Source organism: Dermacentor variabilis, chromosome 7, assembly GCF_050947875.1.
Source record: "Dermacentor variabilis isolate Ectoservices chromosome 7, ASM5094787v1, whole genome shotgun sequence".
In the NCBI taxonomy this organism is placed as follows: Eukaryota; Metazoa; Arthropoda; class Arachnida; order Ixodida; family Ixodidae; genus Dermacentor; species Dermacentor variabilis.
In genome coordinates, this window is record NC_134574.1 from 37,083,476 (window position 1) to 37,110,996 (window position 27,521).

At 52.5% G+C, this 27,521-nt stretch overlaps 1 protein-coding gene across 1 annotated transcript in view; it reads right to left on the reverse strand.

The window, feature by feature from the left end:
* LOC142589006 (uncharacterized) overlaps positions 1–27,521 on the reverse strand; it is a 197,751-nt gene that overhangs the window by 24,652 nt on the left and 145,578 nt on the right. Inside the window, exon 7 of the mRNA XM_075700801.1 lies at positions 24,196–24,219. Within this exon, the coding sequence (XP_075556916.1) occupies positions 24,196–24,219 (24 nt within the window). The remainder of the gene's footprint in view (positions 1–24,195; positions 24,220–27,521) is intronic.

A 27,521-nucleotide genomic window follows, 5' to 3' on the forward strand; every position in this document is an offset into this window, starting at 1 on the left:
GCCTTCAGAACAGGAGCAGCGAATAGGTACGCAACCGCCTCGGGTCGAGGACCTTCGGCAAGGCCGGCCAACCAAAGGGGTGAGCAGGAGAATCGGAAGTCAGTACGCACCGTTTCGCTGTCCTAGAGCTTCTCCCGGCGTTGCCGCTCCTCGGTCGACTTGAGTCGCCAGGAGAGAGAAAACGCGGGTTCCCACCCAAACAGACCAATCGGGTGAGCCCCTGGACCGTTCGGGGGCGGACAGCAGCAAGTGTTTTACGCTCCCGCTGCTGTTCAGCGCCATCGGAAGAACGAGAGAGAGGGAAAGCGGTGTACCGTGCGCTCGAAGTTCGAAAGCGACCTCGCCGCGCTGCGGCTCCTATGCCAAAAACGGACTGCGCTATGACGCTGCAACGAAATGGGCTACGCAGTCCCCCCACTCTCCCCTCCTAAATCCCCCTCCCACAGGCCTGACGTAGACTAGCGGTGCGCGCGCAAACCTCAGCTCAGCCCAAACAAATTTCTACAATTACTCGTAAATAGTGCCATGCATGTCTATGTTAAAACAACGATGAAAAAACAAATTACTGATAGATACAAAGAAAACACGAACGGAAACCATTTTGTAAAGTTACAGCAGTATAATATTATTATAAGTCACGGTATATACCAAACGAAAAACACACACACGCTAATAAACAAACAAACAAACAAACAAAAAAGCAGCAACACAGGAGCGGGGGAAACGGTAATAATGTTCCACCTCAGCCAGTCAAGAACTTTATTGAGGTCCTGAGGAGGCTTAAGCCGTTGGAGATCGCACGCGGGGAGCTCCTTGATCCGAGACCGTAGACGACGCCCAAGTCGGGACGGGAACATGGTGACGCTCCGCCAGTTCTTGGGCGTTCTGGACGGCCTTGAGTTGCAGTTTGAGGTCCGGGCTTTTGAGGGCTTCTTCCCATTCGGTCTCTCTGGAGAGAGAGCCCTCTGGTAACGCGGTACATTGCCAAAGCATGTGCGAGAGTGAGCAATGGAGTTCTTGGCAGTCTGGGCAAATTGCCGTGATTTCTGAGTTGATGCTTATAAACAGTTACACACAGAAAACGCGTATATTATAGTAAAAGGTAAAGACAAAAGACAAAATAATAACACAACAAAAGAAAATGGTAATAATAATGGTGGCCCGAACAAGGAAATTGGCGCTTACGGGAGTCCCATAAGGCTATGTCCGTGCCCACGCTCCCCTGTGCAACACCCGGTCACGGCCACGAAAGCCCCCCAGTTCGTGCATCAGTTCTTAAGTATGACGCGGTGGCATGGGTGAAGCTCCGCAGCGCATCACTTTGGTCTCGTCAACCGGTGCCGTATTCTCCCCGATAGCCGCTACCGGGGTTGCCGCACCGAACACTGCTGCGAATCCGGGGTTCTCCTGTATGCGTTGCCGGCACAGGGCCGCCAAATCCGAGCCCGCAATGCGAGGGCCGCTTGACTGCGGATTGCGGCCGTCAGCACAAGCCTCGAAAAGGGCCCTTTCTTGAACCCGGTGCAGCGATCCTCGGAAATGGCTCTGAAAGTACACCGGCGTGGCATATAGCCGGCAACAGCGGAAACCGTCCGGAAGGGGGAACTGCGCCGCCCCCGAGCCGCTCCTTTCGGTCACCGTGTGCCCACGGAGTGGATGGGGCGCCAGGCTTACCTCCCGATCTTGGTGAGCCCGCCTCTGCGCTTTCCATGAGGCGCTGCTGCAGAATGTCAGGGGCGGCGCCCCATCGTGCGGGCACGTCCAGGTGGCCACACTACTCGCAGCCCGGTCCTGCCGCCGAGCACTCGTCTGGTCCGGCCGGCGGTACCTCTTAGATGTTCAGCTCCGCCGAGGGGCCGGGCCGGCCTAAACCAGGTCCTGTTGCGAGCCAAACCTTTCGTTTATCCTTGGCCCTGGACGCTTCAGAGAGGAGTCGCCGCGACGGTCGCCGCTGGCGGAGGACTGCGCAGCCATCGATGGTGCACCTTGTGCTTCGAGGTCAGGGAGACAAGTGCCCGCGCACAACGTGCAAGAGCTACAGTGGCGCCAGGAAAAACGCGAGAGGCCTCCCCTTTCACCCGTCCGTCTCGACCCCCCCGAGGCGGCCACCAATGCACCACACGGCAGTACACACACGCAAACGGCGGTTCACAGTTGCGCTCAAAGAATTGGGGCAGGACAGACGGCGCCACCCTATCCCGTTACTCTTAGATAGGACCGACGCCGTAAAACATCCCCCCCCGCCAGCCGGGGGAAGCGAGGTGGGTCTGGCGTCGCGGGCCGCAGTGGGTTTCGCTTGTCTTTTCCCGGGGAGGTGCGGGTAGGGGCACAAGTTAGGGGATGCTACCGCCGATCTAGGGCGTCCAACGAAGCGCGCACGCACACTCGCCCCTGGCATGGCCGCACTCACACATGCACCCCCCCCACGCAACAGGTTCGCAGAAATGCCGCCAGATGCGCGCACACGAAGCTGCTGCGGCCGCGTCGCAGAGCCCGACAAAAGAACAACACAACAAGCGTCTTGCACGCCTTTTTGGGAGTCACTCCCGCTGCCTCCCTCAACTAGCCGCGCAAGCACACCACAACCCTGCAACACGGTTACGACGGTCCTCCAGCATGCGCACATCGGAAGCAACAGCCAGGTGACCGCAGCTTTCCCCACGAGGGGAAAGCAGTAGCTGATGTGCAAACTGGCCTCCCCCCCAAGAAACACATACAAAACAAAACCGCGACTCCCCGCCGCGTTCCCGCAACGGCTACCGCCCCGAATTGGCCAGCGAAGAAAACCCGCGACACATCACTGGTGGCGAGTTAACTACAGGGAAAACTGCGGTTTTGTCGCTATTTACAGCAAGGCAAAACAAAGACGCACACATGCTTATTGGAAAATAACCACACTTACATGCACAACAATAAAAATATTTACATAGGAGTAACACGCCATCGCATATATACAATGAAATGAACATGCAGTTAGATGAAAATTACTTAGCATGGGCTGCGGCAAGACTTCTTTTCGGGGAACCCCCGTCGAGAAAGAAGTTTGCCTACTGAGGCTGCGCGTTGCCTGAGGGCCTTCTTCGGTGGCGGAGAAGGTCCGCCGTCCGGCGCTATATCACACAGGTGATCGCTTCCTATGACTGTACCGTTTCTGGTTGGCCACAACGGCTGTGCCCTGTCGCTGGCGCCTTGTGCGAACGGGCTCGGGCATGAAATCTCCAGCCCAAGACATAGGCTTTCAGGTCTGCGACATGGACAGACAGTTTCCCCGAAGGAGGACCTCTCAACAAGTACACGAGCGGAGGGCAAACTCTCTGTACTCGGTACGGACCAAGCCACTTAGGTGCCAGCGAGGCTGAGAAGCCTTTACCAGCATCGCTAAGCGTGTGGCTCCGCTTCAGGACCAGATCACCCACCTTAAATGAAAGGTTGCGGTGCTTGCGATCGTACTGAGCCTTTTGCTGGGCTCGGGCCTTCGTCAAGCTCTGCCTTGTTCTGCTGAGAGTCTGACAAAGACGGTCCCGAAGTTTCGATGCGTAAGCAGAGCGGTCTGCCTGCGCGCCTTCTCATCCTCGTGCTGGCGGTGAATTACCCTGGTCATAGGATTCGCCAGCTCCCTTCCAAAATTGAGGAAAGCAAGAGAGCAACCATTAGAACGATTTTCAGAGGTTCGGATGGCGAACGCGAGCTCGTTCAAGCAGTCGGCCCAATCTTTCTGGCGCTGGGCAAAGGCACAGAGCATGGGTTTGAGCGTTATGTTCATTCACTCTGTCAGGTTGGACTGGGGATGCTAGGGTGAAGTAGTGCGGTGATCAATTCCAAAGGAACGGCACGTCGCACCAAACACCCGAGCGGTAAAATTGGACGCATTGTCCGTGATCAGCCTTTCCGGGTAGCCGAACCGATTGAACACTTCTAGGATCTTTCCTAGCACTGCCCGTGCTGTCACCTTCCGAAGAGGAAACAGTTCCACCCATTGCGAAAAATGATCAGAAACTACCAACAAGTAGCTATACCCCTGCTTACTGCTAGGGAACGGCCCCAGTAGATTGCAGGTGGCTATCTGCCACGGACGCATACTGTCAATTGGTTTCATCAGTCCAGGTGGCTTGCCTCCTCGTGATTTCACCATTTCACAGACATGGCAGGAGGGCCAATAGCGGAGTATATCCCGCCTCATGCCCGGCCAGGTCACAGTTTGGTTCAGTTTTGCAAAAACTTTGGAGCCCCAAATGACCGGCCAAGGGTTCATCGTGAGAGAATCGCAACAGTGCGCCTCTCACACTCTTGGGGATAACCGCCTTAAAGGCGTATAGGCACTCATCATCGGTGGCTATGTACTTCAGCACGAGCCCATCATGATCCAGCAAATATGCCTCTCCGGAGGCCACAGCGACACACGCTGGCTCCACCTCCACCGCACTCGCTGCAGTACACGCAGAGTCTCGGCGCTCTGTCTCCCGGAGACCGTCGCTCAAAGCGCGACAAAACAGGTCATTTTGCTGGGCCGCCAGTAGCTCTTTCCGGCTGAATGCTATTACAGTACCCACGCAGGGGTGTGTGGTCTCGTCCCCAGTCAGGACTGCAGACATTCCTACCGCCCGCGTCGGCGTCTTGGGTTGGCTTCCAATAAGCTCTCCTTCTCGCGTGCTTTGCGGCGCGCTTCATGCCTGGACAGCGGTACGGGTTTGCCCGTTTGCGCGCTCACCCTTCTCACCACTCGGCGGCTCGGCCACCGTTTCGCCCCTGATACTTGCTGACGCAATGGTGCCGCCATCGGCTGTCGCACCTAGAGGAAGGCTCCCGGTGGACAATGGAGCACGAGATAGCGCGTCAGCTACCACGTTGGTGCATCCCTTTCGATGTTGCACTGACAAGTAATAATGCTGTATCAGGAGGGCCCAGCGCGCGAGCCGGCCCGCAGGCTCACGCAGCCGCATCAGCCAGCTTAGCGCACTGTGGTCTGTTTGCACGACAAATTTCGTCCCGTCAAGGTAAACATCGAACTTACGTAGTGCAAACACGATGGCGAGGCATTCCTTCTCGGTCACGCAATAATTCCTCTACGAGGGTGTTAAGGAGCGGCTGGCAAAAGCCAGCGGCTCGCCATCAAACACGCCATCAAATATCTGTAGGAGGACGGCTCCTAATCCCAAATCGCTCGCGTCAGTCTGGACAACGAAGTCTCTGGTTAGGTCGGGGAGCCTGAGCTGCGCTGTCTCCGCAATGGCGCTAGACAGACGGCGAAACACCTCTTGCCGCTCAGGTCCCCAATGCCACTCGACATACTTTCCCAAGAACTTGGTCAAGGGTGCCTGCACTCGGGCCCAGGACGGAATGAGCGACCTGTAGTAGTTGGCCATTCCAAAAAGCGACACAGGCCACGTACGTTCTTTGGCACGGGGAAATCGAGTATGGCTCGAAGTTTCTCCCCGTTCGGCTCAATGGAGCCGCTGCCCAGCGTAAACCCGAGTAACTGAACACGAGTTCGCGCGATTTGGGCTTTCGCCGGATTCAAAGTCATCCCCGCAGCCCACACCCTCTCAAGCACATCGGCAACATGGGTCAAGTGCTCTTCGAAGGTTCGTGAATAAATCACGATGTCGTCGAGGTAGCATAAGTAGTGTGACCACTTGGCTTCCCCGACAACGCGGTCCATCAGTGTTTGAAAGGTCGCCGGAACATTACAGAGGCCAAAGGGCATATGAGTAAACTCTAACAACCTTCTGTGGCACGTGAACGCGGTCTTTCACCGGTCACGATCATCCATCCGGTCCTGTAGGTAACCTTTGGAGGCATCTAGCGTAGTAAAGGACCTCGCACTGCCCAGGTTTGCTACAATAGAGCTAATCGTCGGGAGCGGGTAGGCATCCTTTCGAGTCACTCCTTTCAGATGGCGGTAGTCTACGCAAAGGTGCTGACTGCCATCTTAGGCACCAACAGAATTGGAGACGCCCAGGCACTGCAAGAGCTTCGGATGATGTCCGTCGCTAGCATTTCACCCAGCAAACCGTCAATGATCTGCCTCTTGGCGAGATTGACAGGCCTAGGGTTGCACTTCAGTGGAAGCGCATCACCGGTTTCGATCTTGTGGCTCACTAGATCGGTACAGCCAGGTAGATCGGTGAATAGCTCATCGTAGTGGCGTAATAATGACGACAACCGAGCCTTTTGTGCATCACCCAAGTGAACCGCACTGGCTGCCAACGGGTGTAGTGCCTTAACGTGCCATGCCGCTTTGTGCGAATGGGGGCTAGGAGCAGGCGAGCAGCGCACAGCGCAGGGGCTTGCCCCCGAACTTTGCACGTGACAAGGTCCGAACGCGTCTTCTGCACGGGCAAGAGTCGGCGCCGCCGGGCTGATGAAGGGCTTAAGCGAGGAAAAAGGTCCGTCGCGATAGCCACCATTAGCAATGTCCACTACGATCCTGGTTTTCAGGAGAAAGTCTCGTCCGAGAATCACAGGAACACTGAGCCCTGGGAGGTGAATGAAATGCGTGCGTATCAGTCGTTCCCCCCATCTGACGGTCAACCTTGCGGCGCCTGCCGAATGAGCCACACCTTTTGCAAGCTTGAAAGTCGTTCGGTTGTCTCTCAAGCGCACTGCGTGCGACACGGTCCGAACGCCTTTTATGCACGGGCACGAGTCGGCGTCGGCAGGGTGATGAATGGCTTAAGCGAGGAAAATGGTCCGTCGCGATAGCCACCATTAGCAATGTCCACTACAATCCTGGTTTTCAGGAGAAAATCCCGTCCGAGAATCACAGGAATACTGAGCCCTGGGAGGTGAATGAAACGCGTGCGTCTCAGTCGTTCCCGCCATCTGACGGTCACCCTTGCGGCAGCTGCCGAATGGGCCACGCCTTTCGCAATGTTGAAAGTCGTTCGGCTGTCTCTCAAGGAGCATGCTTGCTCAAATATTAGAAAGCCTCATCGCCGAACAACGAGGCGCTAGCGCACGTGCCCAGTAGCGCCGCAAATTCACGACTAGCAAGGGTGATCGGAATAAATGGCGCTTGCGCACCAGCATCACAGCTTGCCCGGTACGCACAGGGAACTGACAAGGGTTCGGCCGATCGTGCGCTCACGAGCGACCGCTGTTTCCGTTTCCCTGCCTCGCCGGAGGCCTGTCAACGGTGTAATCCCTTGCCATGTGACACCGCTGCGAACAGCTGAAACAGCGCATTCCAGCCAGATCTCGATCACGGGCTGGATCAGCTGCTCTCCTCCCGGGTTGGTTCGACAGAGTGCCGCAGGGCTTTCTGTTTAGAGATCCCCAATGCGATAAGACGGATTACGTCCCTTTACGCGTGCTTCGAGCGACGGCGTAGTCAAAGCCACGTGCCTCTCATAGGAGAACGCTTCAAGAGCTCGTTCGCTCAGCTCCCAGTTGTTCGTCGCACTTGTTGCTGCACAGGCAGCCTCAGTGGGGCGCCGGAGCGGAAAGGCCATGGCTCCTCCTCACGCACAGCATGGCTCAAGGGCCTAGCTGACCGGCGGTTGCGGGTGGTACGCGCGAGTGGAGAAAATGTCCCCCTGTATGGGCTTCGCCTCGGCGGCGAGTTCCTCTAAATCACGGAACTGATGGCCATGCAGGTAGGCCGAAAAAGTCGGATGTGACTGCCGTATCACCAGGTCGACGCATTCCTCGTTTGAGGCTTGGGGCTCAGCGATAGAGAACAGCTCTTCCATCGCTCGCACATATTCCTGCAATGACTCATCCAGAGCCTGCGTGCGTGGCTCCAGCTCTCGCCGCATCCTACCATGGTAGTATGCAGGTAGGAATTCGCGTAGGAAGGCCACGCGAAACTCCCCGAGGATTGCTGCTCGGTGGCCGACAAGTCGATACCACCTGGCAGCCGCATCAGTAAGTGCTGCGAGAACGACGCGTCCCATCACCTCGTGTTCATCGAATCCAATGGCTCTCTGATAATGCGCCAAGTTTTCAATGAATTCTCGGGTACTCACGATGTCGCCGTATCCACGGTATATCGGAATGGCCAACTTTACCGCAGGGTGAGTGAGCCTCGGCGTAGCGACAAGGGCTTTCACCGCCTCAGAGAGGGTTTGGACCATGCCTTCAGCGTTGCGCAGCAACGTGTCTGCTCCAGCTTCGCAGGAAACTGTTGGAGCGTTGCAGGTGCTCTCGAGCGAAGGAGCTGTGGCTCCCAACTTGATAAGCGGCGCGGATTCCAAGGGGGTTCCGTTCGCGCCAGCCCCCAAACAAATGTGGTATCTAGGGTGACCGACCCGTTGTCTTCCGTCACTACCGAGAGCGGCGGAGTCGCTTAAGCCACGTTCGGCCAGCGTTGACAAAATAGGTCGCTGCTCCGATACTGCGCCACTGGACACTGCACCATGCACTCCAAAGGGAGCCTGAGAAGCAGAGTTGTTTGTGGAACGGCTGGACGCCCCACCGGGGGTCGCAGCTTACCATGGTGCCGTCTGACTGCTCAAAGTGTTCGCAGCCAACTGGCAGAAGTCGGAAATAGCTGAGGCCACTGTACCAGTTTGCCCACCGTAAGCTCCACAGGGAGCCGATGAAGGGCGAAGTGGCAACAGACTGCCGCTAGCTCCACTGGGAACAGCTGTAGGCAGCGGTGCAGACACGCACGGTTGAGGGATCGCCGAGGCTCCGTTCCCGTACTGACCTACGTCCACTCCAGTGGCAGCGGTATCATAGCAGCTCGCTGTCGTGTTCACCCCACTGGGGGCGGCAGTGCGCGAGCGTGTGTGTATGCTCGGATCGAGGGTGGACAGGGCCCCGGTCTCTCGCAAAGCGACGTCTGCTAAAGTAATGAGGGGACAACGGTCGCTCGGGATAGCAGACATGGTGGTGTCAACCAGATTGTTCAGGCGTTAAGGCTTTCCGAATGAGCTGCCAGGGCTTTTATGTGACAACTACCTGCTGTTAGCTCCGCAGGGAACCCTTACGGGCAAATGTCAGGGCACGCACATTTCATGAAGAGCGAGGCTCCGTTCGCAAACGTGCTACGTCCGCTCCAGTGGGAGGGATAGCGTAGCACCACGCTGTCTTTTCCACCCTAATGTGGGCTGCAGCGAGCGTGCGTGAGAAGGATTCTGCCAGCGAACGAACTTAGGCGCCACTTTGTGATCTCTCTCACGTGGTGTTCCTATGGGAACCACCTAGATCACCACGCATGCCGAGGATCCGAGCCCGAAGGGACCGATACGCTCAGCCGCGTGTGCTGCAGGCGACACTTCGTGGTCTCTCTCACGTGGTGTTCCTTAGGGGCCCACCTATAGACCACAATGCACGCCGAGGATCCAATCGCGCAGGTACGATACGCTCAGCTGCATGTCTTTCGTGTGCCCGAAGTGGACGCTCGTTCGGTAACTTGCAGAGGGGTTGTCCGATAGCGAAAGGCGGCAAGGGGCCGCAATGGCTAGCGGACCCGACACGACGAGTCAAATCGCAAAGGCGACTAACTCAGCAATATGCTGTAGCCAACGCTGCAAGGTGGCGACGAACTGCTGTTAGCTCCGCAGGGAGCCGTTAGGGCAGTTGTGCCAACATGCACAATTTGGGGAAGAGCAAGGCTCCGTTCCCAAACGTGCTACGTCCGCTTCAGTGGCAGCGATAGCGTAACACCACGCTGTCTTTCCCACCCCAATGGGGGCTGCAGCGAGCGTGTGTGAGAATAATTCTGCCAGCGAACGAACGTGGTGTTCTCTCACGTGGTGTTCCTATGGGAACCACCTAGACCGCCACGCATGCCGAGGATCCGAGCCCAAAGAGACCGATACGCTCAGCCGCGTGTGTTGCAGGCGATACTTCGTGGTCTCTCTCACGTGGTGTTCCTTAGCGGTCCAGCTATAGACCACCACGCACGCCGAGGATCCGATCCCACAGGATTGATACGCTCAGCTGCGTGTGTTTCGTGTGCCCGAAGTGGACCCTCGTTCGGTACATTGGGGAGAGTCGTTCGATAGCCGAAAGCAGCAAAGGGCCAATCTTGCTACCAGACCTGACGTGGCGAGCCTAATCGTTAAAGCGTTCTGGCTCGGCTATCAAGCGGCCAAAGGCTTAATGAGCCCTTGACCCCACGTTGGGCGTCACCTTGTGGTCTCCCTCTATAGCGCGGTGCTCCGCCGGGAGTCACCTAGACCACCGAGCGGGTCCGAGGATCCGAGCCCCTCAAGGGGGACGATCAGCTCTGCCACGTGTGTAGCCTTTGCCCGAAGCGGATGCTCGTTCGGTCTCCTCTGGGAGCGAAACAGAGCGACGCAAGGAGAAGGCCCAGTGTACAAGGCAGGCGTTTATTATACGACCACCTTGGCGTTCAGAATATCTGGTGCACGCGTATCGGCGCGGGGCCCCTGAGCCGATGCTCCCGCAAGTCAAGGGTGACACGCAGTATCTCAAAAATGCGGTAACACGCCGCTATACGGGAGGATGACTCCCAAAGACCGTGCTACCAGGGCAACGTTCTTTCAGGTCGGAGTAGCCTACGAGGGAGACTCGGCACAGTACGACCGCGCACGTCAAGTGAGCCGCGTCTCTTTAGCGTAGCCTTCAGAACAGGAGCAGCGAATAGGCATGCAACCGCCTCGGGTGGAGGACCTTCGGCAAGCCCGGCCAACCAAAGGGCTGACCGGGAGAATTGGAAGTCACTCCTGGGTCAACTTGGGTCGCCAGGAGAGAGGAAATCCGGAATCCCACCCAAACAGACCAATCGGGTGAGCCCCTGGACCGTTCGGGGGCGGACAGCAGCAAGTGTTTTACGGTCCCGCTGCTGTTCGATGCCCTCGGAGGAACGAGAGAGAGGGAAAGCGGTGGACCGCGCGCCCGAAGTTTAAAATTGGCCTCGCCGCGCTGCGGCTCCTATGCACAAAACGTGCTCCGCTATGACGCTGCAACTAAATGGGCTACGCAGTCCCCACAGCCTCCAGCGCTTACAAGCAGTTCTTGATGCAATTCGTACAGCCGGCCTGTCTTTAAAGCCTAAAAATGCCATTTTGGGTATGATGAACTCAGATTTTTAGGCCATGTCGTCAGGTACGAGGGCTTTCGACCAGACCCCGACGAAACCATTGCTGTTGCTTCGTTTCCAACACCCTCGAAAAAACACGAAATCCGCCGTTTTCTAGTTGTTCGCCCATATTATCGACGCTTCGTGGCTAACTTTGCACGGATAGCCGAACCTTTGCAACAGTTGACTAAGGACAACGTTCCGTTTGTCTGGGAGCAGGACCAACAAGCGGCCTTCTGTGAACTCCAGAAACGTTCACACACCTCCTGTTCGAGGACCCTTTGACCAAGACAGTGACACCGAGTTGTACACAGATGGCAGCAACGTTGGCCTTGGTGCGGTCCTCGTACGGTGGTAAGATGGAGCCGAGCACGTCATTGCGTACGCAAGCCGCACTTTGTCTCCAGCTGAAAGGAACTGTTCCACTACGGAGAAGGAATGCTTGGCCGTTGTGCGGGCGATTGCTAAGTTCCGACCATATTTGTACGGCCGATCGTTTCGAGTTGTGACAGATCACCATTCAATGTGCTGGCTCGCAAATCTGAAGGATCCATCTGGCCGTCTTGCACGCTGGAGTCTTCGCTTGCAAGAATACGATATGAAGATAGTGTAAACGCACCGACGCAAACACACCGACGCCGACTGCCTGTGACGTGCTCCACTTCAACCGTCGCCATATGACTTCGATGAAGAGGACGCATTTCAGGCCATTATTACAGTATCAGACATCAGCAAGCAACAGCGCGATGATTCAGAACTCCGGTCTCTCATCGACTACCTTGACAACCGTCTACTAGAGCCGCCTCAGATGTTCGTCCGCAAGTTATCCTTGTTTTTTCTCCACGATGGCGTTCCCTGCTAATTGAATTTTCACTCGACCGCAACCGCCTGCCTCCTAGTAGTGCCGTCTGCACTACGTGACGACTACCTGCGGGCCTCTCACGACGAGCCATCTTCGGGCCACTTGGGATTTGCCCGCACGTTTTCACGCATACGCCAAAAGTACTTCTGGCCTAACCTTCGCCGTGACGTAAAGCAATACCTGAAGATATGCCGCGACTACCAGAGACGCAAGACGCGACCCGTGCGTCCCGCTGGACTTCTCTATCCCGTGGATCCTCCGCGGATCCATTTTCAGCAGGTTGGCATAGATTTGCTTGGACCAATCCCCACGTAGAGGCCCGGTAACCGTTGCATTGCTGTTGCCACAGACTACCTTACACGGTACATTGAAACCCGAGTCCTCCCACGAGGCACTGCTAAAGGTATTGCGACCTTCTTTGTACATGGTATCGTACTCCGCCACGGTATTCAACAGTGGTTATAACCGACCGGTGCACAGCATTTACAGCGCAGCTCACAAAAGATATCATGCTTCGCAGTGGTACAATTCACCGCAAAACCACTGCTTACCATACCCAGACGAATGGGCTCACAGAAAGGCTAAACAAAACGATCGCTGATATGATTTCCATGCATGTTGACGTCGACCACAAAACCTGGGACGACGTTCTTCCATATATTACCTTTGCATACAATACTGCCGTTCAAGAAACTACCGTCTTCACCCCTTTTCGCTTGGTGCACGGCCGGGAAGCAATCACAACGTTGCACGGAATGCTTTTACCCATCTACTGTTCTAATATTGTCACTGATGCTGCTGAATTCGCTCGATGCGCCGAAGATGCGCGCCAGCTCGCACGAATGCGTATCCGCTACCAACAACACAGCGACTGCGACCGATGCAATCTTCGTCACCACGAGGTCACTTATCAACCCGGTGATAAACTATGGGTGTGGACACCGATCCGCCGGCGTGGTCGGTCGGAGAAACTTTGGCGCCGCTACTTTGGACCTTACAGGATCGTTTAACGACTCGGCGACGTCACATACGAAGTAATTCCTGAAGGAGAAGGCACCACTTGCCGTCCCCGACGCCCACGCCTGTCCGATGTCGTCCACGTCTCTAGATTGAAGTTATACCACTCCCGCTGAACGAAAAGCTCCACGCCTCTCTCACCATATACGTCTCTCTTAACAATATCACCATGGCAATCTTTAGTGCACCAATGTTCCGAATCGAGACGATGCTTCTAGGGAGAGGGGTAATGGCACCACCTCGACACATCTAGGCATGTTGGGTGGCTCCCAGAAGACAACGACGAAGGTGCCAGAAGAGTGATTTAAAAAGATCTATAGAGTTGACCAAAGTCTTTTGTGGCTGTGTCTGTGACAATATATATATATATATATATATATATATATATATATATATATATATCTTGACACGTTTACTTGTTTGTCTTTATCGAGCGACACGTTTTACCGCCTAACAAATGTTATCGCACAGCGCAGGACGCGCCTACATGTATCGGAAGCTTCTGGAACATTACCGATGCTTCTATCTCTGACCGAACCTTGTGTAATCTGATCGCATGTGTGCGTGACGCGAATAATGTAGAACTTTGTGGAAGGCACGCGGGTCCCAGCGATTCCTCTGGAACATTCGACGACTGATGTATAAAAGCCGACGCGCTTGACCCGCTAGTCACATTTGCGAGGATCGCCGACCGTGTTCGCCGCTATCGTTGTGCTATAAGTGTAGCCTGTATTTGTGGGCACAGGTTCGCCCAATAAAAGTTAGTTTTCTCTTTCACAGTACTGCTACTGTGTTTTTCAACGTCACCACCACGTGACATATGGTGGAGGTGCTTTTCGTCCATGTACCAGACGCCCCCGACAAGCCGTGATCCAAGCCCGGACCGTAAACAGAGCACCAACGTAGTCACGGATTCACGGATCATCGAGCAAGCCGTCGTCTACAACAGCTGCCTCCGGAGCACGGACTTCTACCTGAGAAGACCGAGAAGATTGTGGTCAAGACAACCACAATGGGTGCCCCAGTGTTACCCATCGTACTTCGACAAACCAGAGAGCCTCCTACCTTCCGTGGAGCTACGTCAGAGGATCCTGAAACCTGGCTCGAAACCTTCGAAAGGATCTTGACCTTCAATAACTGGACCTCTGAGGATAAGCTACGACACGTGTATTTCTCCTTGGAAGATGCCGCGAAGACTTGGTTCGAGAACCGGGAGTCCACCCTAGCAACCTGGGTCCTGTTCCGCAGTAACTTCCTGAGGACGTTCACGAGCGTTGTCCGAAAACAAAGGGCCGAAGCTCTGCTGGAAACCCGAGGCCAACTACCCAATGAGACCATCGCCATCTTCACAGAAGAGATGACCCGTCTTTTCCGGCACCCCTACCCGGAGATGTGCGAAGAGAAAAAAGTACGTTTGTTGATGCGAGGTGTAAAGCAAGAACTTTTCACCGGACTAATCCGAAATCCACCGAAGACCATAGCTGAGTTCCTGACAGAGGCTACGACGATTGAGAAAACTTTAGAAATGCGCACTAGGCAATATAACCGCCAAGTGCTCACGCCACAGTGCGCCATCCAAGCGCTGGGCTCCGTTGATCTCCAAGAGACAATCAGGGCTATTGTGCGCGAAGAACTGCGCAAGGTTTTGCCTTCGTCGCAGCCTCAAGTAGCTTCAATCGCTGACATCGTGAAAGATGAGGTACAGCGATCGCTGGGAGTTCCTGCGGTGCAACCTCAATTACCGCATCCCCAGCCAGAAGCAATGACCTACGCCGCCGTCGCATGCCATCAAAGTCACCCTCCGCGACCGCGCCAGGGCCCTGTACCGCCGCAATTCCGTCGTCCACCGCCGCCAGCCCGGCCACCCGTCGCATATATATATATATATTGTGGGCATTTATGAAGCTATTCTTTGTCATCTCTCCATGATCATCATCACTTGTGGGGCTCACACATGAGTGTGACTCTTATCTTGGGCGTGGTCGGCTGGCCGAATTTCCGACCCCTAATAAACGTCGTGATAACTACTGCATCAGAAATGGTGGAGTATGTTGTTCGGTCTTCCGTCCTCTGGCTGCCCGCTCAACCTCCTGGAGCTTAGATCAGGTCGACGATTGTACCATCTGTCCGCCAGCATGTCGCAGGATGAGCTAACAGGCACTTCTACTTCACCATTTCGCCCTCCGCTGCCCCAGCCTCTCCGTATTGGATTGTCAGTGGGCTCGTGCGCGATCCTCATCTGTTAGCTGGACTTCGTGGAGAAGACGTCGAGGATTGGCTCAATGACTACGACCGAGTGAGTTCGGCTAACCGTTGGGACGATGCATCCAAGCAACATCACGTCGACTTTTATCTCACAGGAGTAGCGAAAACTTGGTTTTTCAACCATAAGGTTGATTTCACGAACTGGGGTGCTTTCAAACAGCAGCTCTGCCATATCTTCGGCGCACCAGCTGTTCGTTCCTACTTCGCAAAAAAGACGCTCGACACTCGTAAGCAACAACTCAGGGAATCCTATACTTCCTACATCGTGGATGTGCTTGCTCTTTGGGGATGTGTGAACATGGCCACGACCAAATCAGACAGGGTTCGCCACATCCTCAAAGGTATTTGAGCTATCACTTTCAACTCTTTAGCAATCAAAAACGCTGCTACAGTCGCTGATATCGTCGCTGCTTGCCAGCGCCTTGACGAAATCGAATCAGAACGGTTGCAGCCAGATACTACTGGAAAGACTACAGCCGATGGCCCCACGTTACGAGCAATGATCCGCGCAATAATTCTGAATGAGCTACAGTATCTTGGCTTCGCCGAAGGGCCTGTGCCTTCTCATGCCTCGGATACCAACGTGCGAGACGTTCTCAAGGAGGAATTGGCGTCCATGTCTGGTGCAGTGTACATGGACCCTCTAACCGCTAGGCCCCACCAACGTACGCAAAAGTAGCCGCAGTTACGCCAGTCATCGTTCCACCGATGCCTCCAAAACCAACGCAGCGTACATGGCTTCCACGACTACCAGCGCACCTACCCAAACCAGCTATCCGCAGTGGCATCCGACTCATCCCGTCTGCTACTACTGTGGCTGTCGTGGCGCATAGCTCGTTTTTACCGCAAGTGCCAGCAAGACGAGCGTCGCGGATATGACGTATACGAACGGGATGACTTTTCGCCCGAAGCTACATTCCATCATCTAGGGGGCTTGCATGACCAACGCCGTCCTTATGCTCCACTGCGTCGCCACTCTTCATCGCCTATTGTAGCATCCGAGACGGCTCCGACGTACTGTCTTGTGAGACGCCGCTCGCCCTCACCCCTTCGCCGCTCTACGTCCCCACTTAGTCCTGCTTCTCAATTCGCCGAGAATCGTCCGAAAACTGAATTATGCAGCTTTTGGAGGAAAAGCTGCACCCAATGACAGAATAGAAATTCTTTCATCTCGTCCATGCAATATGATATTGATTGTAGTAGAAGGTGTACAAGTGGAACCTTTCATAGACACTAGTGCTAGTGTCTCAGTTATTCATCATGCATTGTGTTCGCGACAACCGGAAAGTTACCACCCCCTATGAAGAGCCTAGGCTACTCGCTGCTCAAGGGGCCGCCATTCGGCCTACCGCCATGTGCACTGCTCGTTTTTCTTAAATTATGGGGTTTTACGTGCCAAAACCACTTTCTGATTATGAGGCACGCCGTAGTGGAGGACTCCAGAAATTTCGACCACCTGGAGTTCTTTACCGTGCACCTAAATCTAAGTACACGGGTGTTTTCGCATTTCGCCCCCATCGAAATGCGGCCGCCGTAGCCGGTATTCGATCCCGCGACCTCGTGCTCAACAGCCTAACACCATAGCCACTGAGCAACCACGGCTGGTTGCTCGTATTTCTATCGATGAGCTTCTGCATTGCGTACAATTTGCAGTGCTAAGTTCGTTTGCCCAGCAGCTCATATTGGGATGATATTTTTTCTACGGCCTCCGCCTCCATTTGCTGCGGGCAGCGCGTTCTCCACATGACCGACACGACCTCTTCACTTCATGCAGATGACGCACCCTTTCACTTGCTTGCTGCAGTCGATACCGCGCTACATCCTCGCCATCGAAACATTGTTACTATCTCGTGTGATGTCATTGACTGCGGCGACGTGCTCGAATTTACCATCTGCACTCTGCCTCGCGAGAGGGATAGCTTTTGCATCAGGGCAGGTTCGGTTCGACGATCGCTCTGCACTTCCCTAAGCTAGAAAACCGACATCCGAAAAGATTCTTATTCCTTATGGCACTACATTGACTTGCGCCAGGGAATCGGAGTCTATCTCTGTTGTTTCCTCTGAAGTTCATTGTACTGGACAGGCCGCATCTCATTCAACTCTTGCAGCTGCCATCAGTTCCGACTGACACCTTCGCAGTCGTAACAGTTGCTAGCTTTGCCCCAAAAACATGAAGCTTCGTTTGACGCGCATTGATTTTCGCTGGGAAAAACTTCGACTACGATGCATCGGATAGAGACAGATGGGACAACCATCGTGCGCCGTAGACCGTATCGCGTATCGCTAGCCGAGAGAAAAGCCATTGACGAGAACGTCACCGACATGCTCCAACGGAACATAATACGCCCCTCTGCTAGCCTTTTGTTATCCCCCGTTGTTTTGGTTCGCAAAAAAGACGGCTCTGTTCGATTTTGTGTCGACTACCAATCACTTAACAAGATCAAACGCAAAGATGCGTATCCTATGCTGCGAATAGACGATGCCTTGGATTCCCTGCAGGGCGCCAAGTACTTATCCAGTCTCGATCTGCGTTCCGGCTACTGGCAGATACCTATGCATGAGGACGATAATGAGAAAACAGCGTTTTCAACACCAGATGGGCTCTACGAGTTTAATGTCATGCCATTCGGCTTCTGCAATGCAGCCGCAACGTTCGAGCGCATGATCGACACCGTTCTTCATGGCCTTAAGTGGAAGACTTGCATGTGTTATGTGGACGATATTGCTATTTTTTCGTCAACCTTCTCTCAGCACCTGAAGCGTCTGGATTAAATTTTCACGTGCGTTGCCAGTGTTGGACTTAAGCCAAACACCAAGAAATGACATTTTGCGAGCAAGACAATGAAGGTATTTTGTCACATTGCGAGGAAAGGTGGCGTTCGTCCTGATCCTGACAAAGTTTCGGCAGTTCGGCAGTTTCTTCGTCCAGAAAAAGCCAAAGATTTGCATAATTTACTAGGACTCACTTCCCATTTTCCCCGATTCATACGAGGCTTCGCCTGTGCACAAATTACTGGGTTATAATGTTCCCTTTGTGTTGGATCCCGAATGTGAATCAGCGTTCGTCCATCTGAAGCGCGCTCTCACACCTGAACTAATACTTCGCCATTTTGATGAAGCTGCTCCTACCCTCATGCATACGGATACTAGTAGTCACGGCATTGGTGGCATTCTCTTACAGCGAGACGACACTTTAGGTGAGAGGGTCGTCGCGTACACAAGTCGTGTTCTTACAAATGCCGAAAAGAATTACACCATCGCGGGCCAGGAATGCCTAGCTATCGTTTGGTCTGCGCAGAAGTTTCGACCTTATGTTCACGGCCGCCATTTTACCATCGTCACAGAACGTTAGAGAACATTTTGCCATCGTCATGGATTATTCTGGGTCGCAACGCTGAAGAACTTGTGTGGACGACTTGGTCGGTGGATTCTTCATCTGCAAGAATAGGACTTTACTATTACCTACAAGTGCAGGAGGAGGAGTAGATTTTAATGGAAAGAAAGGAGGAGAGGTCGGCCTGGAGAGCGTGTCTCTAGCCTGCTACTCCTCACTGGGGAATGGGGAAGTGGGAAATACAGGGAAAGGTAGGTGGCGGATGATTATGATATGGTACAATGAGATACTATATACACGTTGTCCAATATGCGGATGCGCACTGGAGACGCAATACACTAAGAGTAATCTTGTCCATACAAAAAGTAATCTTGCCACAAAAAGTTTTTGCGCAAACACATTTCGCACTGAATACACGTCTCACAGCTTCTAGAGGCGATCGTCTAAACCAGTCTCACTTAAAAAGTTCAAAAGTGCTTTTATGGCACGTTGGGCACAGTCAACACTCCTCCACGCGCCCAAAAGCTTTTCTTCTGAAAAGGGGCGGGAGTCCAAGCTGTCAACTGTAGATTTGAGTTTTCTTCCTTCGGCCGCATATTGAGGGCACACGCAAAGTACGTGAGCTATTGTCTCGAGAGTGTGACAGACGCTACATTCAGGGTCCCGTGTTTGTCCAATCTCGTGAAGGTATCGATTGGTGTATGCCACACCCAGCCGTAATTGATGAATGAGCGTTTCGTGGCTTCTCCGCAACCGAAGTGGATGCCGGAATTGTAATCCAGCGTCAAGTCTATGGAGGCGCTCTTGTCGATGTTCGGGGTTGTCCCAATGTTGCGCCGTAGAAGTTTTAAGGGAGGTATGGAGCAAGGCGTTAATGTCATACCGGGAAAAATGAATTTGTATAATAGTTCCCTCAGTGTGCGCCTGTTTTGCTTCTGCGTCAGCCTGTTCGTTTCCAGCTATTCCACAATGGCCAGGAATCCACTGCAGCACGATGGTATGTCCGGAATGAGACGCCTCAGCAAGCAGATACATGATGTCATAAACCAGGGGAATATATGGGGTTCTGTCACTCATATAATTGCTGATGAGTTGCAGTGCTGGTTTTGAGTCGCAGAACACTGTCCACTTCTCGAGACTTTGTTGCAGTATGCAGCGAACTGCTTCTCGAACTCCGGTCAACTCAGCTGCTGTAGACGACGTCCTGTGTCCTATCTTGAACCGTTGTGCGATCCCCATTCCTGGCACAGTGTAGGCCGCCGCGGAAGAGGTCTGTGTCACAGAACCATCTGTAAAAATATGTTCGTAATATCCATACATGTAAGTAATGTATGATAGCGCGAAATGCTTGAGGCCAGCAAGCGGCATCTTCGACTTCTTCGTTATTCCAGGGATTGAGAGCCTCACCGTTGGATTTGCCATTGTCCAGAGTGGAACTTCGGGTATGTCATACGGTTCGAAGTCCGACGGCAATAAGTCTTGCTGCGACAACACGGCTTCTGAGTAGGCGGACACAGGCCGTACGCTTGTGACGTTCGTGAGTGGATGGTTCCTGTGTCTAGTCAGTACCCTTAGATGCACTCGCAATGGCTCATGTTGCAGATAAACTCGAGCTGGCCACGCACGTGCCTCTGCAATAGTGCCCCAAGTAGACGCACATCGTGGTAGTCCTAGGCAAATTCTCAGTGCGCGAGCCTGAGCAATTTCAAGTGTGCGTACAGCAGTTGTACTAACCCGAGAAAGTACAGGCGCACTGTAGCGGAAGTAGCCAACAAAAAGTGCCTGGTAGAGCTGCAGAAGAGATGACTTGGATGGCCCCCATGATTTTCCAGACATATGTCGAATGATCTGAGTAAAGCTGTCTAGCTTTTTTCTTAATCCTGAGAGGTGCTTCGACCAAGATAAGTCACGGTCGATGATGACTCCGAGAAACTTGTAGTGGGTTACTGAAGGTATAATCTTCCCATCAATCATAACTGGGTAGCAGGCCATTGACTTTCGTGTAAATGCCATGGTTGCACTTTTTTCCGGTGAGAGCTGCAGTCCGCGACTGTTTAGGTATGTCGACGTTATTGACAACGCGCGCTGCAGCTTCGTTTGCACTTGTAAGCGCGTTAAGCTCGTGGTCCATATACAGATGTCGTCTGCATACACAGAGACCGATACTGCGCCTGCGTGTTCTTTGACCAGTCCGATGAGAACGATATTAAATAAGGTTGGGCTCAATACACCTCCTTGAGGCACTCCACGATAGACGGGGTGGTTCTTTGTTTCCCCGTCTGGAGTTGTCATGAATATCGTTCTCTCTTGAAGATAGCTGGCTATCCATTGATGCATACGTCCCCCGACGCCACATTCTTCTAGGGCATTTAAAATTGCATCATGGAAAACGTTGTCAAAAGCACCCTTGATATCTAGAAAGGCAGCAGCCGTTAATCGACGGCGACGTTTCATGACGACAAGTGCAGAAAAGACACGATGAAATAGACGCGCTTTCTGGCTCTCTGCTTCCTACGACATCATGCAAAGGACCTCCAACTACCATCCGTGACAAGCTTTCACACGATACCTCTTCACATGCTTTCTCGTTGGCCACTGTAGACGAGATGCCTACACGCGGCAACAGATTCTTCATATTTTGATCTACTTGCCGACTCTTACTGTCGGCGCATTATAGACCACCTTCAAGGAGCTTCGCGCCCACCTAACCCCCGCGTTCGTCGACAGCTGACGCAATTTAATATTGACAACCGCGTTCTGTACCGTCATGTCTATCACCCTGACTGTCAACACTGGGTTCCTGTTCCGCCACGCTCTCTATGCGCTCATGTCCTACAGGCATCTCATGCCGACATGACTGCTGGTCACCTTGGTTTTCAGAAAACCTATGACCGCATAAAAGGTCGCTTCTACTGGCTTTGTTTTGTCCGCCAGTGCAGTGAGGTATGTCGCTTCCTGCACCCTCTGACAACGTCGAAAGCTCCCTACATCAGCTCTAAGCGAACAACTGAAACCGGTTCCGTGTCCGTCGCAACCATTTGGAGTCATTTGCATTGACATGTATGGTCCTCTTCCTGTGACTCTCACCGGTAAACGACGCATTGTGACAGCCTTTGACAACTTGACACGCTACACCGAAACACCTTGTGTGAGTTCCGTCTCAGCCTCTGAAGTTACTGACTTCGTACTTCAAGCCTTAATACTGCATCACGGTGCTCCTCGCGTCCTCCTGAGCGACCATGGAAAAGCATTCCTCTCGCAACTAGTAGACCAATTACTCAGAGCCTCCGGAACCACCCACAAGGTTACCTCCAGCTCCCATCCGCAAACGAACGGCCTAAGGACCGATTTCATCGCGCGCTGTCAGACATACTAGCCACGTACATCGAACCAGATCACAGAAACTGGGAGGCAATTTTGCCATCCGTGAATTTTGCGTACAATACCGCAGTTCAACGCACGACCTGTTCCTCGCCATTCTACCTCGTCTATGGTCGTTCGCACTCTTCCTGTCTTGACGTCTCTTTATTCGCGCCAACTGTGAATCGATGTCCATCCTCCTGTGAAGAATTTGTGTCCCGCATTCTGCGTTGTCGCCAGCTCGCCCGCATCGACACCGTAGCATGGCAACAGGACCCCTAGAAGCATTACGGCGCCTCTCATTGCATCGTGTGCTTCCGCCCTGGCGAGGAAGTGCTATTCTGGACACCAATTCGTACTCGTGCCGCGCGTGACAAGTTTCAGCTGCGGTTCATCTACGGTCCCTACAATGTCTTCAAAGAGACCTATCCGGTTAGCTATCACGTAGCGCGTGTTATTGTTCCAAAGGACCACCGCGTCCACACTTCTGCTGTTGTCCACGTGTCCCGTATGAAGCCTTTCACGAGGCGTTCGCCGCCCCTTTGTATTGCGGCCAGGATGGCCGCTCCCGTACGATTGGACATTACTGCGGACATTTATTAAGGTATTCTTTGTCATCTGTACATGATCCACTTCATGTGATTTTCTTCATCATCGCATGTGGGGCTCGCTCTTGGGTGTGATCTGTGCTTTGGGCGTGGTTGGCTCGCCGCAACTCCGATGCCTAATAAACGTGGTGATAAGGTGATAACTGCTGCATCATAGTATATATATATATATATATATATATATATATATATATATATATATATATATGTATATATATATATATATATATATATATATATATATATATATATATATATATATTGTCACGGACAGCTAAGGGAGTCCAGATACAACTATTTATCGTGGGCGAACTTGTGCCCTGGGTGTGTGTTCATTATAAATTTATGTCAGTTCAATGTCAATTACTAATGTCTGACTTGGAGCTTTTTCACCAATAGCCTTTTCTTATTAGTGAAATGTTTTATTACTACGCCCACTTCGCATGTCTGTAACGTGACGTCGCAAAGACGTGAAAAGTCCCCGCGTCAAACTGACGTGTATGCGTTAAAGATGCATTATTATGCCCAACAAAAGGGAATTTTTTTCTGAATAGCCTGACACTTTCCCGCTCCGAAAGAAATTGCAAATGACTTCCCGCCGATTGCTAAGGCACTGACTACTCGCAGCTGCCTGAGAGCACATATTTATTTGCGTGTAATAAAACTTCCTGTGTGGCATTTTAACGTTATAGAGCCCTATCGGCACGTATACTACATATCTCTGCCAACACATTGCTGAGGATCCGTTTTAATGGCATTCTTAACCTGCCGTTGCATGCCGCCACTATTTTAGGCCAGCCACCGCAAGCTGAGTAAGGGGGAGTGGACCCATCGCACACGTCGGCACCACCATCCTTTTCCGGTTATCTGTTTTCACTGCGCTGGCTCAACCCCACCGAAACTATCTCCACATGAGGGGCTCCTCGCATCATGTCAGCCTATTAGAGAAGAAAAACCGCTCAAGGTAGGCAATGCTATCCATTTTTAAAGCAAACAAAAGTGGCCTCCTATAAACAAGGAGAGGGTTTGATTGGACTCCTCAGACACCGCTGTGTGCCGCCGCCGGTTTCTTGCGTAGGCAGTTTCGTAAATCTGACGCCAGGAGATTCGATTAGTTTTACGGTATAGGGCACAAGGTGTCATCGCGCATATCAAATATGAACACATCACAATGCATGACCTCGGACATTCACCCTCAAAATGCTGACACTGGGAAACACCGCAGCAGCAGCGAGCAAAGTGACATTCGTGCTGTCCAGCGCTTCAGCACAAACTGAGCACCGAGGAATCCCATCACACAAAAAGCTACGTGCCGCCCCCATGCGTAGACTCTGCCCACAAGGCAGATCTGCGACCGCCCGCCGCCGCCCTCCCCGCCCATCGGTGCCTCGCTACGTTAGGTGCCGGAGGACGGTGCACTTCCTCCTCGCTTTCCTTCATTTCACGCAGGCGATATTGGGCCACCGATGATCAACTCCCCTCGCACGCTTTCGCTGGTGCTATCCATTGTGTTATCGTCCTTGGACTTTGTGCGGAACATTATGGCAACGGCAACAGCGGAAATTGTCTGGAGTGTTCGTATAGTTGCTATCGCAATAAAAACAGTGACAGTAATCATACAGCAGTGGATATTATTTAGTGGCAAAAATGATAAAAAGAGACTAATGTGAGACATGAACTGAAGGACAAAAGCACTATTAAGTGAATAGCAGCAAAACGAAAACGAACAGAAAGACTGTTAGAAATATTTACTTACCTAAGCAGAGGTAAGTGCTGTTCGCTGAAGAGAAAAAAAGAAAACATCAGTACTTTCTGTTAGGTTATTCTTCTAAAATATGTTCCATATAAAAGCTTCGCATAATCAACAATACATTAGGTTTCATTGCAGACAAAAATTCCCCATTATAGAAGGTTGTAAAATGAAACTGGAATTCCCAACTCGTGACAACTCTTCATCGGACCTTAGCCTAATTCTGAAATATAGGTCTCTAACTGGCAACATATACAAACCACCGACACAATCATCAGTAGTATATTTTGGTGTCCGCTACAGGAAAAGTGCCTCTCCTAATGGTCTAACATTTCCTCTGTCTTACACAGGCTGATTTGTACTCGCGCCTGCCAGTTTCCTAACTTCATAACCCTACCTAATATTATGACGTCCTCGACTGCGTACCTCTTCCTTGGGACCAATTCTGTAAGTCTAATGGTCCACCGGTGATCTACACTACACAGTATATGGTCTACCCAGCTACAATATTCCGTTATTATCAGCTAAAATATCGCCTATTCCCGTTTGTTCACTTATCCATAACACTATCTTCGTGTCTCTTACCGTTACGCGTAAGATTTTTCATTCCATCGCTCACTGCCCGGTTCTTAGCTTGTTCTCGAGCTTCTTGTTAAGCTCCGACTTTCTGCCATCACTCACGAAAGTCTGCGGCAGACTCGACCGCCTAAAAAGGCCAATCGCCTACCTTAAAACCACAGAAACGATCGCCGTGCTGGACCGAGGGCCAATGTCTTCTCTGGCACCCCCACCTGCGCCGCCCACACCCCCCAAGCCGCCAGTACCAATAAGTGAGCCCAGCTAAAAAGGGGTCGTGCCAAAACAGTAAAATGGATAACGCGCCGCAGTGTTTCAAGATCTAGCAGTGAAACTAACTCATTCAACAAAAAGAAAGCTACCCTAATGCAAATAATCAGATCATGTAAAGAAAAGCCACACGTCATTCTGCAAGAGTGTAGGGTGGAAAAGAATTTTTAAAAGATAATCTTCTTGGGATACAGGGTTTCCAGGCGGACCCTGGACTCTGAGTTAAACGAAGCCAGGGGCATTGCCAGTCTCATCAGCAAAGATGTTAGCGTTATGGAAGGGGACACCCCGACATACAGAAATGCGTGGAATCTATGCTCGCAGAAATCCATCCCAGTCGGGCCTCAAAGGCCAACATTTACATACTAAACGCCAACAGTTCCCCGATTGACAGACTCAGAAACCTTAACAAACATCTCACATCGGCCACCTCGCAGGCCAAGGACAGGCCGCTGATGGTTGGCGGAGACTTCAACGCGCACAACACTGTCTGGTGCGATGCCAATAATGAGAGGAAAGGCACTAACCTTGACGAGTGCGCTGACACCCTCGGCATGAACCTCATCACGGACTCAAGGTTCCCGTCGCGCAGAGGCAACTCGGTTGAAAGAGACACCCCCTAGGACCTGACGTTCCTCCGAAACGCGGACGGGTCGTGGGACAACGTGCAAGAGAACTTTGGCAATGACCATTTCATTCTAGAAATCAATATCCGCATCACACCCACTCCTCCCAAGACGTACACCCACGTCGACTGGGACCTCTTCCAAAAAATGAGGGGTAATGAGGAAAGAAAAGAAGGAACCTTCGAAGAGCTCCTAGAAAATCTAAAAGTTATGGTGGCCGACGCGACTAAGGAAATAAGCACGGACATGGAGGTGCCAGCCATGAACTCCTGACTCGCGCCCCTCCTGGAGGGCAAGAACGCGCTACGAGAAAGAGGGAAACAGCAGAAGCTAAACAGGAAGCTTAGGTCAAAATTAACAGCAATCAACAAAAAGATTTAAGAACACTTCAAGTTGAGTTCGCAGCAATGGGACGAGGTGTGTAACGAGGTGGGCGGTAAAATGAGAAGGGGCAGCAAGTGGAGCCTTCTCAAGCACCTATTCGCCGTCAGCAACAAACCGACCAAGCGTAATGGCCGGCTAACCATGGAAAGGCTCGTTCATGACGTTCATGACGTTCATTTTACATGAAAGAAGGCACGACTCCGCGGTTCTTTGCTGACGCGCTGGCAGCCCAACGCCCAAATTAAACAGTTCTCACTCACAAGGGCGGGCACACAAATCCTACTAGAAGCAGGCATACAGCCCCTGTTCATGCCACCAGAGAAGTCGCAACCATGCACAAACGTCAAGAGGGCAGTAACACTTGATCCAATCTCAAGAAACACTCACCCAACCCACAAAGAAAGGAGAAAAGCTAGAGGCAAGGCAACACTTGACAACATGAAACGTAACGAAACTAAATCCTCTTTTTTGACGCGGCCAGATATTGGAATCGAGGCGCATACGCGGTCTCCGTTGTGGACGCGCAAGGCTCGCTCGTCAACGCAGCCACGGTAGTTACCAACTTCACCTAGGAAGCAGAAGAAATGGCTATCGCGGTGGCCCTTCAAAGCTGCAAAGGAGCCTTCGTCATTTACGTGGACTCAAGGACAGGAATTAGGACCTTTTTGGCAGCCCTCTTTTCTTGGAGAGCAGCTACGGTTGTCAACAAAATCTTCTTCCCAGAAACAGATTACAACCTCACGTACCCTGACATCACATGGTTCCCGGCCCACATAGGGAACATTTCCGAACATCCTGACTGTAATCCGAACGAGCGGCCACATCAACTAGCGCGAGAGCTCGCATTCCTCGTCTTCGGTCCACCCCCTCACTTCGACCCCGCCTAGATGGACCTAGACAAGAAACACCCGCTCGTTTCATACCATGAAATCACTTTAAATCTTGGGTTAGGACGAAGAATTTTTCTCCTCTTCACCAAATCTCAAGAAAGCACGGGCCGTCACTTACAGACAGTTGGAGAATATAACATACATCATACCAACGACACTGAGCAGGATCAATCCAGACCATTCTAGTGAATGCCCACACTGCGGCCACGAATACAGCTTCAAAGACATGCTCTGGTTCTGCCCTGCCAACGCGGGCACGGACTTTCCTGACTAGCCCTCCTGGGACTCAGCGCTCAGAAGCACACACCTCGTCGCTTAGCTCAAGGCTGCCCAGAGGGCCCGGGCCTTCGCCGAAGGACTCTGTCTACCGGCCCCGCCCTGGGTGAAACCGCCAGATTGATTTAATGCTTTCTCTTCACGATCTAAATAAAGTTCGCACTCACTCACTCACTGTGCCTGATATGTTACTAGCGGTAGAACGCAATGATTGAACACCTTTCTTTTCAACAGTGGGGGTAAGCTTGCAGTCAGGATTTGGTTATTCCTACCCTATGCGCTCCAGCCCATTTTTATTTCTTTGTAAATT